The 14,082-nt window shown below is 39.0% G+C and overlaps 1 protein-coding gene across 4 annotated transcripts in view; it reads right to left on the bottom strand.

The window, feature by feature from the left end:
• LOC121371733 (myosin heavy chain, striated muscle-like) overlaps nucleotides 1–14,082 on the bottom strand; it is a 42,852-nt gene that overhangs the window by 22,413 nt on the left and 6,357 nt on the right. For 3 of the 4 annotated variants that reach the window (XM_041497838.1, XM_041497836.1, XM_041497837.1), the window contains exons 4-11: nucleotides 11,356–11,383; nucleotides 10,692–10,797; nucleotides 9,542–9,643; nucleotides 5,889–5,952; nucleotides 5,351–5,449; nucleotides 3,843–3,946; nucleotides 3,382–3,514; nucleotides 79–347 (exon numbers count right to left, since the gene is read on the bottom strand). In XM_041497838.1, coding sequence (XP_041353772.1) covers nucleotides 79–347; nucleotides 3,382–3,514; nucleotides 3,843–3,946; nucleotides 5,351–5,449; nucleotides 5,889–5,952; nucleotides 9,542–9,643; nucleotides 10,692–10,797; nucleotides 11,356–11,383 — 905 coding nt within the window. Of the gene's footprint in view, nucleotides 1–78; nucleotides 348–3,381; nucleotides 3,515–3,842; nucleotides 3,947–4,718; nucleotides 4,751–5,350; nucleotides 5,450–5,888; nucleotides 5,953–9,541; nucleotides 9,644–10,691; nucleotides 10,798–11,355; nucleotides 11,384–14,082 lie in introns of those variants that run through there. The other variant, XM_041497839.1, reaches the window with a different exon arrangement.

The following is a 14,082-nucleotide window of genomic DNA, read 5'->3' as shown; positions in this document are numbered from 1 at the left end:
TATCACCTTAGGAAATACTATCGTGTATATACATTGATGGTGTCGTTAGAGGTAAACCGCTAATGTAGAGAGACTCACATCGAAGATCTCGAAACCAGCGATATCGAGCACACCAATGAAGAACTGCCTAGGTTTCTTGGTGTCCAGGGTCTTGTTCACTCTCTTTACGAGCCACGTGAACATGCGGTCGTACAGGGACTTGGCCAGGGCGGCCACCGAATACACCACCTGGTCCTTCGTCCGGCCCTGACTCACGTACTCGTTGCCCACCTTGATCTTCGGCTTGAGCAAACTCTTGATGAGGTCGGCATTGTTGATGCCCAGCAGAAGTGCAACCTTCTCAGCATCTACGGGAAATAAATACAGAGGTCAAGTATATGCATTATTATTATTATTATTATTATTATTATTATTAGAGTTAAAGGTTTGAAACCCGCTACATTTTGCCATTAGCAGCAAAGGATATTTTATATGTACCATCCCACAGACAGGACAGCACATACCACAGCCTTTGATATACCAGTCGTGGTGCACTGGCTGGAACGAGAAATAACCCAATGTACCACCGACGGGGATCGATCCCAGATCGTCCGCGCATCAAGCAAGTGCTTTACCACTGCACTACGTCCCGCCCCCTATTATTATTAGTACCGATCTACTACCATCAGATGGTGGCTGAAAAATTAATTTGTTACTTTCTTGAGAAAAAAAAAAAAAATATTTATATATATATATATACATACACACATATATATATATATATATATATATATATATATATATATATATATATATATATATATATATACACACACATATATATATATATATATATATATATATATATATATATATATATAGAGGTTATGATACCGAAATACACGAGGGTAATAATCTCTTTATCATATAAGCTCAAGCTTAATACAACGTATTTTTGTAAACTGTACATGCAATTTTAATTCCCGTCCGCCATTACTAGATATTCAAATGACGTTAGGTCTCACTACACAGATGTCATCTGCCATTGAAACCCATGTTAAACTGCCCAACTTCAAGCGAAGATTGCCCATAGAACGGGTTCTCGTTGGCACTAACAACATACACCATTGCGAACATACATTATATAAGCATTTATTTTCACTCCAAAATTGAGAACATTTCCGTCTCAGTTTTTTGCTATATGACCGCATCTGGCAGTAGTACTGGTCCGAACAGTTGGTTCATTAACCGATTCACTCCAGCTGTCACTTGCGCTATATACCCATGTCCCAAAAGGTCGATGCACAATATTACAAAATAGCATGGGCAAAATACAGCCAGAAGGCTTACCATTAAACATACATATTGTTTTAATGCTTCACCATTTCCTAGAAGTGAATATGTGAACACTAACATGTGTCACAATTAGGAACTACAGTGGATGAATGAACTCTCACCCGGAAGTGATCTGTGTAGTGAGACCTAAGAATATGTGGCGCGATGTATTTTTGAATGGAAATGACGTCAAACTCGAATGACGTCATTTTGGATGTCCTTACATCAAAATAAAGTTATGCCTAAAGTTTTTTGTTTTCTGAATGCTGGACAGCTTTCAGTGTCAAATTGCCATTGAAATGTTTTTATTTGATGACTATGAATGCATACGTCAATCATGGAGTGTCACCCAAGTACGTTTGCTTAAATGTCAATAAACCTACTGCCGAGACCTCGACTAATTTACATTTAATTTGCAAACTTATCAAATTCTTAAAGTATGTGATCTGAAAAATATCACATACTTTGATTGCACTGAAAATGTAAGATATTATATGATATATATATATATACTCTTCAAAAAAAGAAACGCAAAAGGGTACAAATGGGTTATAACTCCGATTTTATGTTTCCTACCGGTTCATGCTTTGTGAATATAAGGTCATTGCATGTCCCAAACACATTCCCACGGTTACATTCGATAAAACGCAGCTACTGTACAATAAAGTTCCAAAATGTGAATATTCGCAAAAACGCAGCCACGTGCAAACCATGTCACCACTGCACGTGCGTTGTCTGCACGTGCAACATGAACACCGACAGTATAAAAGTGCAGGGTGTTCGCTTGCCTGGCCTCTGTATCTGGCCGACAGTTGACAATCCAGGACATGCCACGTCTCAGTGAACCGCAGAGAAACAATGCCATCGGCCGACTAGACGCAGTCGAATCCAGAACGGCCGTTGCCAGGGCATTCCATGTGTCCCCAAGCACCATCTCCAGACTGTGGGACCGTTACCAGCAACATGGATCAACACGTGACCTCCCTAGATCCGGTCGACCACGGGTCACTACCGCCGGGCAGGACCGCTACATCCGGGTACGCCACCTTCGGGAACGATTGACTACTGCCACCTCCACAGCCGCAGCAATACCAGGTTTGCGCAGGATATCCGACCAGACCGTACAGAACCGCCTACGTGAGGTAGGAATTCGTGCCAGACGTCCAGTTCGAGGTGTCATCTTAACACCACAACACCGTCGACTCCGACTGCAGTGGTGCCAGATTCATCGACAATGGCCTCAACTGCGATGGAGACAGGTGTGGTTCAGTGACGAGTCCCGATTTCTGCTCCGACGTCATGATGGAAGATGTCGCGTGTATAGGCGTCGTGGTGAACGTTATGCGGCAAACTGCGTGCAGGAAGTGGACAGATTCGGCGGGGGTAGTGTCATGGTGTGGGCAGCCATCTCACACACTGGCAGAACTGACCTGGTCCACGTGCAGGGCAACCTGAATGCACAGGGCTACATTGACCAGATCCTCCGGCCACACATCGTTCCAGTTATGGCCAACGCCAGGCCTCACACAGCACGTCTCACAACGGCTTTCCTACAGAACAACAACATTAATGTCCTTCCTTGGCCATCGATATCACCGGATTTGAACCCAATTGAGAATCTATGGGACGAGTTGGACCGACGCCTTCGACAGAGACAACCACAGCCCCAGACCCTGCCCGAGCTGGCAGCAGCCTTGCAGGCCGAGTGGGCCACCATCCCCCGGGACGTCATCCGTACTCTGGTTGCTTCAATGGGCAGGCGGTGCCAGGCAGTTGTCAACACACGCGGAGGCCACACCCGGTATTGACTCCAGATGACCTTGACCTTGGTGGTGTGTCCTATCACTTACTCACAATGGACTAGAGTGAATTGTGAACAATCCTGCAACATTTGGTAATTATCGGACTCACCATTCAATAATTAAATCAATTCTCCAAATGTTACGACAATGTGGTTTTGCGTTTCTTCTTTTGAAGAGTATATATATATATATATATATATATATATATATATATATATATATAAGAGTTAAGATAATCACGGGACTGACCGACTGTCGGTCTTACCAGCTGTTCCATCTGCGTCGGCCTGTTCTCCTCTCTGTTTGAACTTCATCTCTCCCATGTGAAGAATGCTGCCGGTACATTTGTACATGCTTCCCTTCTCTTCAGCAGTGAAGCCAAGAATATCAAAAGCTTCCTGTTCAACATTAGAAACATAACACAATTAAGAATATCAAAATAGAAATTAAAGTTATTTGTATGTATTGAAATTACAAAACAGCAGTAACGTGCGTGCGTGCGCCTGCGTGCGTGTCATCTCTACATAAGTGTAAGGTCATGTCAAACCATGGTAATGAATCACTTTAACATTAGAGATGATAACTAGGTATTAACAAAATGCGACCTTGTTCTGTCAATAAAATAGGAACCGGGGGACCAGGGGGACCAGGGGGACCGGGGGTTGAGACCGAAACCGTGTGTAATTGTAAATGTTAATTTTGAACTGACTGTTGGGTTCAACTCACATCAGTGGTCTTCATTTCCTCCACGTCATCGATTCCGTCCACGGTAAGGGCTCCCTGGTTGATGAAGGAATACAGACCGGGGTCGGCACTAGCCAGGAGATTGTCTGGAACGAATAAACGGCGTAAAGCGAAAATTCCATTTGTCCGTAATCTGCATATGTATACGTAATCCGCAATGCACAGTCTGATCGGATACGCGTGGAGGATTCATACATGAAATATACTCAACCCACTGACAAAGAAAGTAATTGATGCCGATTACGTATACGTATGCGGATTATGTTACTGACAAATGGAATATGCGCTTAATGTTAGGGTTAGACTACCAACTGCCAACAGAAAGTTAGCCAAACTCGACTGTTACATTGTAATTTACCCAAATTCCCGACTTAGATGGATGCGCTCAGATTAACAACTAATGGGTTATATTACGAGAACTGAATTGTAAGAGCGCTCAGACTAGCAACTGGACAGTCGTAGAAGTCGTGACAGCAGAAAGTTGGCCAACCTTCTGCTGGCAGTTAATAGTCTAAAACTAGCATTACTCTTGACAGTGACTAACAGCAGTCTCTAGTGCCACCGGATGGGCTACTCCTGGTAGGAGTGTTAAGATATACTCCGCGTCCTGCTGTAACCTACCTGCCATAGGGGCGATGACTCCACACAGGATCTGGTAACAGAACTGTTAATATATACTCCGCGTCCTGCTGTAACCTACCTGCCATGGGAGCGATGGCTCCACACAGGATCTGGTAATAGAAGTGTTAAGATATACTCCGCGTCATGCTGTAACCTACCTGCCATGGGGGCGATGGCTTCACACAGGATCTGGTAATAGAAGTGTTAACATATACTCCGCGTCCTGCTGTAACCTACCTGCCATGGGGGCGATGGCTCCACACAGGATCTGGTAATAGAAGTGTTAAGATATACTCCGCGTCATGCTGTAACCTACCTGCCATGGGGGCGATGGCTTCACACAGGATCTGGTAATAGAAGTGTTAACATATACTCCGCGTCCTGCTGTAACCTACCTGCCATGGGGGCGATGGCTCCACACAGGATCTGGTAATAGAAGTGTTAAGATATACTCCGCGTCATGCTGTAACCTACCTGCCATGGGGGCGATGGCTTCACACAGGATCTGGTAATAGAAGTGTTAACATATACTCCGCGTCCTGCTGTAACCTACCTGCCATAGGGGCGATGACTCCACACAGGATCTGGTAACAGAACTGTTAATATATACCCCGCGTCCTGCTGTAACCTACCTGCCATGGGAGCGATGGCTCCACACAGGATCTGGTAATAGAAGTGTTAAGATATACTCCGCGTCATGCTGTAACCTACCTGCCATGGGGGCGATGGCTTCACACAGGATCTGGTAATAGAAGTGTTAAGATATACTCCGCGTCCTGCTGTAACCTACCTGCCATGGGGGCGATGGCTTCACACAGGATCTGGTAATAGAAGTGTTAACATATACTCCGCGTCCTGCTGTAACCTACCTGCCATGGGGGCGATGGCTCCACACAGGATCTGGTAAAAGATATGGTAGTTCCTCTCGGCGGGTTGTTGGAACGTCACGCGGGATTTCTCCAGCAGGTCTGAAAAATTCACGGACAGGTCAGATTATCTATAATAATAATATACTAATTTAATAGTTTCAAAATATATTTATCTACTTTCAAAGACGATTATGAAAAAAAAAATTGAACTGGGTTGTTTTTTGTTGGTATTTTGTGTGTGTTTTCTTTAAAAAATAATACACGATAAAAGTAGCTGACCAAGCAGAAGATTTAAATTTAATTTAAGTCAAATAATCTGTCCCACACAATTCCATCCAACATTATGTGAGTCCATCCTAAACATTTAAGTCTATTCTTCTGAAACGTTACATGGTGGATATTCAGAACAGTAGCTAACTTGAAACAACTAAATAAAAAGTATTTGGGATTCCAATCTAGCCTGCCAGCTACGACCTTGATACCAAAATTATTTTTGAGGACAAAAAACACCAACTAACTAACGCAATTATCAACTTACAATGTTCAATATCGGCTCCGGCGATCTTTCCTTGGGAACCGAAGTGGATTCGGATAAACTTTCCCTGTTAATATACAAACAATATTAAAATAAGTTGATCAAGGGTCTCGGTAGAGATGTATATTTGCCTGTAACGTTTTGTCAAGGTAAATTTATCAAATTAATTGTTTAGTAGGAAAGGTCGGCTAAAGTTAAATATATGTAAATATATAGAGTACTGTACAAATAGTAGCAAGTGGCCTTTACTTATAACCTATATAACTGAATGTTAATTTTTAAAGATCAAAACAAATATGTACAAAATGTACACATGATATAAAAATAAATCTGACAATATCGATTTTATCAGTCAGCTACGATGAGTTAAATGACTAGCAAAATCAAATGTAGGCTAATACATTTTACTTCAGAAATAAGCAGCGAGCTACACAGCATGCTGACCACAATACAGATATTTGAAATTGAAACAACAATGGCTTTAAATGTAACGATAGTTAAAGTGACAATTTCCAAAATATTATTAAGTAGATAGTAAAATTTAGAAAAGACTACATTAACCCAAAGTTTTTTCACTTAAAACGTATATGTTTGAACAGCTTAGCTATCTGGATTCCGCATCTTTGATCTTTAAACCAAGGACGAGTTTAAATACAGATATGGTAAAATAAAGAAATAATAAACGAAGACAGGCAGACAAACACAAACAATAAACAACATTTCTCTTTATTTCTTGCAATCACTAATCTACGAATTATCAAACCTAATTGTCTAGTCTAACCTACAAGCGTCGATAAATTTTATTTAAAGAACATGTAAACAAATTCCTTTATAGTATTTAATCTCTATACATGAGATATGTATTTATGCTCTACCTGGTTCTACCCACTATAACTAGGAGTACTTTACCAATTAGACGAATGCTTGTTGCCACTGGTTGGCAATGAATTAGTTTCAAGAACCTCTGCACACACGTCCTGCGAAAGAACACGTTAATGAATTAGTAGTAGGGTTAGGGGACTTCCACCTGACAATCAAACAAGGCCCGGCTTTAGTAGGATCTTATTCTGATGCAGGCGCTAAACGATATCGGGGTCTAAAACAGGTTTAGTACAAACGTAATGAGTCGCAGATGCGTGGGTCGACATGGGGGAGTTGTTTAAACTTCTAATGATACAAAACATTTTATTTTATTTTAAAAGGCAATACAACAAGGAACAGTTATTGTAGAAAATGTTCTAAATGTGTATCATTTGATCACGTTCATGTTGCCAATTAAATATTTGAATGGTTATAATACTAACTTAATGATGTATCATTAAAATAAGCATTTTTCGTTTCCTGTATGGTACAACATTTTTATTTAAGGAATCAAATCATAATTTTATAGTGCTACATTTGATCACTTACTGGTATCGATTTGTATCATTAGATGTTACATTTGGCAGATAGTGGTTTGAGGAAGACTCAAATTAAACTGGACGATTATTCAACCCGACGCAAATTAACCAATTTGTCAGATCGATTCCAGAACTGGACATTAGAGTTGTAACTGGCGCTGCGTTAGCAGTGCATAAAACTGTCTGGTTTCTTCCCTGGGGGGGGGGGGGGGGGGGGGGGACCTGTTACACATACAAAAAGAAATAAAAGCTATTTGATGGTGCGTTCTCGGTTTCTTTCGTTTCATTAGTTTCCAAAGCCTCCAACAGAGTCCTCCAATGAGGTAACTGGAGAGTTGTTGTTTTGTTGCTTGGTTTTGGTTTGGGTGTTTGGGGCCGCTTTTTTTTCATTTCAAGACATACTAGGCAGAAAAACAGACTTTTTTAAAGCATGGGCAAATAAAGAAGAAGAAGAAAAAAGTATCAATATTTATTTACAAATGTTACACAAAACTAAAGGTCGAAATAAAACACACGGATGTTGTGATGTTGAGATGTGATGTTGCGTCGGATTGAGTTGCGTCATAAAGTTTAACCTGGAGCCTGCTTTGGGTACTGAAACTAAATGATGATTGTTACATAATAAGGTAAAATAGGAAAAGGGAGATATCGTGCAATATTTTAGTTACACTTGTAGGATCACACTTTGTTTAGTGGAGGTATACACGAGGTGGTGGTGGATATACCAGTAATGAACCTATATGTAAAATATACTAGAAACAAAAACAATATCAATGTTATATTCTAAAACAAAAATATGAGGTTTTTACAATCTGATTTGTGTATGTTTGTGTCTGTGTGCGTGAGTGTGTTTTGTGTGTGAGTGTGTATCTGTGTGCATATTTTAAAATACTCCTTACACACGCAAGAAATAACATAAGTGTATCGTTTAATATATAGTGTACATGTATGTAATAATTTCAAGAGTAATTGTATACTAAATCAGTCTAAATGGATTATAAAAATATAGCTTCGGATACTAGCTTATTTTATGTTAAGAATAATAGTCTACTAAGTGTGTACAGTAAGCAATATTCATCATTTTGCATTTAGAAAACATAATTTATACACTTTAAAAAAGTGTTTTACGATTTACGATTTTGAAACGAAAGCCAATATGGATTATTTTTTAAGCAAATGAGGATAGAAGCCAAAATGATTCTATTTCAATCTTTAAATCAAATTGGGCACAAATTGGAAACATATGCTAGACAAAAGAATTTAGGGAACACACTGAGATGACAAAATCAGAATGGGTTATGCTGTCCAGCCTATTCCTCTGATACAACTCTGATAGAACACTTATACAAATAATTATACAACTTGTTTATCCCCGCTACGTAATTAACAAACACTATCCCAAACTTAATTAGGGAATTTCGACAGATGACTGTGTATGCTACGCCGATTATAAACGGTTAGACTATATTATGTGTTCCCTAGATTATTTTGAGTAGTATATTTTGTATCCAATCGCTGGGGTTCTGTTGTGTCTGTGCTGTATTCTAAAAATGACTTTAGTAAGTAGAAAAACAAATGTATGTTATTGTCAACACGTTTGAGCTAACCCAAGAGGAACTCAAATCTAAAAGCCTTTACTGTACAATCTATACATATTTATAAAATAGCTGTTACCAGAAAGGAAATTACTTAGGAATGGTTCATATATTCCAACATGGGGGTAAAATAAATTCTGACACCCACCACCCATATTTATATTTTTAAAAAACCACATCTGAAGAATTAATTAATAAAATTCAAATATGTGTTCATCGGACTTCTATGCTCAACATACAACCTACTGAGTTTAATAAGATAGTTTTCAACAAACAGTCCTATTGACTATGTTAAAACAGCTGCTATAATAGTCCTCAACATACACAAATAAAGTCATTTTTAAAGACGGCTACTTCATAAAGTATTTGATTTCCACCACATCAAAAACAGAAATAACAGAAAAATAACAAAAACAGTGTGTTAGAAATCCAAAAACATTCAACTGTTAAATTTGGTGTTATTACACAAACCAAACGAAAGGTTTTAAAGAGAACAGTTTTGTTTGTGTGACTAAAGTTTTACCAGATTTACAACATATTGGGCGAGCTCAAACGACGATGTTAAGAAGTGACTCGGGGTAGAGAGGGTAATTAATTCATTCCGTAATGTTTTTGTTTTTTTGACAAACACTAAGAATCCGTCGTTTAGGCCGATACTTACGAATCTGGAGGAGTTGTTATTTCGGGTGGTTTTGGCGTTACCGTAGGATTCTAGGACAGGGTTAGCCTGCACAATCTGGTCCTCGAGGGACCTCTTCTTTTCCTGTCAGGGTTAAAGAAATAGTTAGAAAGTTAAAATCTGGTTTAACGACACCTCTAGAGCACATTAATAATCCGCTATTGGATGTCAAACATTTGGTAATTTTAACATATAGCCTAGTCTTAGAGAGAAAACCCAATACATTTTTCCATTAGTAGAAAGGGATCTTTTATAAAGTTTGTTTTGTTTAACGACACTACTAGGGCACATTGATTTATTAATCATCGGCTACTGGATGTCAAACATTTGGTAATTCTGACATCTTTCCATTAGTAGCAAGGGATTTTTTTTTGTATGCACCGTCCCATACAGAATAGCACATATCACAACCTTTGATATACCAGTCGTGGTACATGGTTTCAACGAGAAATATCCCAATAGGCCCACCGACAGGAATCTGTCAGGTTTAAAGAAACAGAAGAGAAGTGGGGGAAACATATTCATTTATAGATAAAAACTAAATAATATTGTTTTCTATAAACTTGTACCAGTTTGAACTAAAATATTACTAAATAGTTGGCAAAGCAAAGAAATATTTTTTTTTTAATTAAATAAAATTTAAAAAGTGACGTATTGTTATATGTCATTATAAACTGGCAATAATAGATTTGTAACTTCATAATACTCTGTGGTGATATTTATAAAGAATACGGTAAGTAATGTCATTTTACCGTGTATTCGAAACTTTATTCCCTCGCATAGACCGCGTTCTCGTCCGTTCCTGAACCCAGTTTCGAATACACGGTTAGCTGAACTGTGTAATTGTGACGTAATATCACAATGATAACTAGTGTATAACTTCAGCTGAATTCAGAATTAGTATCACAGAGAAAAGGTTTTCATTTCATTTTTAAAATACCATCAGTCTGTGTTGAACTTTTCAAAGGTGTTTTTTTGGTGAGTTTGTATTTGTTTGTTGGTGGTGTTGGTTTGTGGTGGGGTTTTGGTGGGATTGTGTTGTTGTTGTTGCTTTTTTTTCTTGCTTTTTTTGCTTTTCTTTTGCTTTTTTAAGGGGTTGTATGTGTATGTGAATGTTTAACTATATATTTACCGTCTCCGAGCTCTCCCCCTCTTGATGTTTCTGGCCGGCGGCCACCACAGCGAAGTACTGGATGACCTTCTTCGTGTTCTCAGTCTTCCCGGCTCCAGACTCGCCACTGAAGAACAGTTTTAGTCAAGTTAAACCACACCACTATAGCACATTGATTTAGTAAACATCGACTTTTGGATGTCAAACATTAGGTAATTTTGACATATAGTCTTAGAGAGGAAACCTGTTTCCATTATTAGCAAGGGATCTTTTATATGCACTATCCCACAGATAGGATGGCACATACCATGACTTTTGATATTAGTTAATCACATATCGTGGAAGGAAGAAAAATGAATATTTGTTTAACCATTCAGTAAAGGAATAGCAGTAAAATATCTTTTGTATGCATTTGTCCATAGAGAGGACAACACAAACCACGGCCTTCATTACATCAGTTGCTTGGTAGTGGTTGGGACAGGAAAAAAAACCATCTCCTAGGATGCGATCTATCACACCTTGGACGAGCGCTCTACCACTGAGTTACAATCCCATCTATGTTAAAATGAAACTATACTCAACAAAATTAATTAGGGGCCAAGAGACGGTCAGTTTTTGATTGTGTTATTAAAATTATTTTAACAAGGTTTGATCATTATTAAAACAGCAGTAATAAAATACTTACGTAATCAAAATTGACTGATTTTCTCGATCTGAAAATAAAGATGAAACATTTATTATTATGACTGTTTACAATGAAATGTTATTGTGACGTAACTAACTGGGTTTGAACTGGGTTCCACGATCTATTATAACATGTTCTAAAGAAAACTAAAGGAATATTTTGTTTAATAACATTACAGATATTTGGTTGAAGTCAAATTTAAAGTTTGTTTTGTCTAATCACAGCACTAGAGCACATATCGTAATTAATTATTGGCTATTAAATATCAAACATTATTTTGGTAATTCTGAGAAAACCAGTTACATTTTTTCATTTGCAGCAAGGGATATATAATTTGATATGCACTTTTCCACAGAATGGACAGCACATACCACAGCCTTTGATACACCAGTCCTGTAACACTGGTTGTCATGGGAGTTGGGGGTCGGAGTCAGGGAATCCAATCGAATAATGGGTCCACCGAGAAGGTTTGATCCTGCGACAACAGAATCTCAGGAAAGCGCTCTACCGACTGAGATAGATCCCGCCCCTACAGATATTTTGGGGCGGAATGTAGCTCAATGGTAAAGATCTCGGCTGATGCGCGATCGATCTAGGATCGATCCTCGTCGATGGGTCTATTTCTCGTTTTGGCCATTGTACCACGACTGGTATATCAAAAGCCGTTGTATTTGCTATCCTGTATGTGGGATGATGCATATAAAAGGTCCCTTGCTAGTAATGGAAAAATGTTGCGGGTTTCCTCTCTAAGACTATGTCAAAATTATGAAATGTTTGAAGTCCATTAGCCGATGAATAAATCAATGTGCTCTAGTGGTGTGAAACACATGTGTGTTACATTTTCTGTCCAGAGTCCACGATTTTATGAAAGGGGGGGGGGGGGGGGGGGTGGTCTAACTTAGTTCGCCTACTGAAGAAGGAGGTTGGTGCTGGGTAGGTCCCCAGGATTTGCTCCTGATAGACGTATGTTTTGTTGATGTATGTAAATTGTTAATCTTACATATTTGTATAGCCTGATTTATTTTTTATTTTTTATTTATTTTTATTTTTTTCTTTCTTTCTTTCTTTTATAGTGTGAGGTTCCGTCGCGGTAGGCTTGGGGGTTGACTTATTTTTCAACGAAGATATTCCTGTAAATAGATCAACTTATTCACAGGGTTGTTTTCTAACCTACACTTACACAGTTGATAATAGCCCATTCATCTAAGGGAGGAAGAATAGGGGGATCTGCAATCAAATAACAACCCGCTGTTTGGCTCATGTGTCATTGTTAATGGACGAATGTTTCAAATAACAACCCGCTGTTTGGATCATGTGTCAATGTTAATGGACGAATGTTTCAAATCCTAAGAATTAAGTCTGTTTTTATGTTACATACGAGGTATGTTCTGATACTGTACTTATAGCCATGTTGGTACGTGTGTGCTGTTCATGCCGTTATAGGCATGTGCTGTCCATGCCTTTAAAGCCATGTTGGTACGTGTGTGCTGTCCATGCCGTTATAGCCATGTTGGTACGTGTGTGCTGTCCATGCCGTTATAGCCATGTTGGTACATGTGTGCTGTCCATGCTGTTAAGATTCAACCACGGAGATCAATGGAAACATGTTGTCTAAAATATAGTTACTCTCTTCGATCAACAGTAAAGTTCAGGGTGTGAGTAGCTGGGGCATTGTGTTTTTGTACATGGATTTCCCACAACAACACGTCATTAAAAACCAGTAGTTAAAGATTTAATGTGTAAAACACAAGTGATAAGACATTTTTTGAAATAAAAACAAAAAGAAAGAAAGAAAAAGCAAACCGAAAAATCCTCACACACTCCACATCTATTTAATAAACATTCCTTTGAAGGGATTCGAATCTTAAGACATTTCGTACTCAACGACTGAGTTATGTCATGGCGATTTAATTGACAAAACATCAATAAAAATGATTCTAATTTTTGTAGAGTAGACAAGCTCTTCACATAACATTTGATAACGAGGCATAGGGAGTGCAGCAGTCAGCCCAGGGCAGTGAGCTGCTGCACCAATACCAGACTGTGTTGTAGCGAGAGTGTGTTTCACGCAGCCAGCCCGGGCACCGCTCAGCTTCTCGCCTTATTAGGAGAGTCGGGTTCTGGCACATGTTCCAGCAACCATCATCTGCATACCTTTCGCTCCCTTATATTCGTTACTACCAGATGGTTTTAATTGCGGCCACGCGAGGTAATTGCAAGACGATCTTTCAGGCACACTGCCAATAAAGCAGGTATGCTGATCAACGTCTGGAAGCAAATATGTCAGACAAAATAAAACTAACATTTTACTTTATGTCTGCCGCACCGTATGTGCTTCCTCTTTAATGTTTCATGTTTTCATGTTTTTGGTAAAGGTGTTAATAACTGGCAATCATACAGCAGGCTCGTTGGAGAGAAGTTTTGATTGGGATATATAAATATAAATAATGATTAACATTGAACGTAGAAGATTGCAAACTGCTATTGAGATACAGCGGCGTTCTACTTCGTTAAGCTTTTATTGTAGATGTAGATGCGCTTCGGTGTATTTTAAGACAATTTAATTTTAGCTTTTCTGTCAGCTTAATACTGGGGTAAGCAAAAGTAAGGGATCCTCCCCTGATCTGTCGACCTTGTTTTCTTTGAAACAAAACATTGAACAAAACCTAACAATCCCTGACAATACTTTCGAAAGCAACTTGTTCCTTACATACACTAAATATGTTT

The sequence above is a fragment of the Gigantopelta aegis genome, chromosome 4 (genome assembly GCF_016097555.1).
Source record: "Gigantopelta aegis isolate Gae_Host chromosome 4, Gae_host_genome, whole genome shotgun sequence".
NCBI classification, from domain to species: Eukaryota; Metazoa; Mollusca; class Gastropoda; order Neomphalida; family Peltospiridae; genus Gigantopelta; species Gigantopelta aegis.
This window is presented reverse-complemented; position numbering and strand designations above follow the sequence as displayed.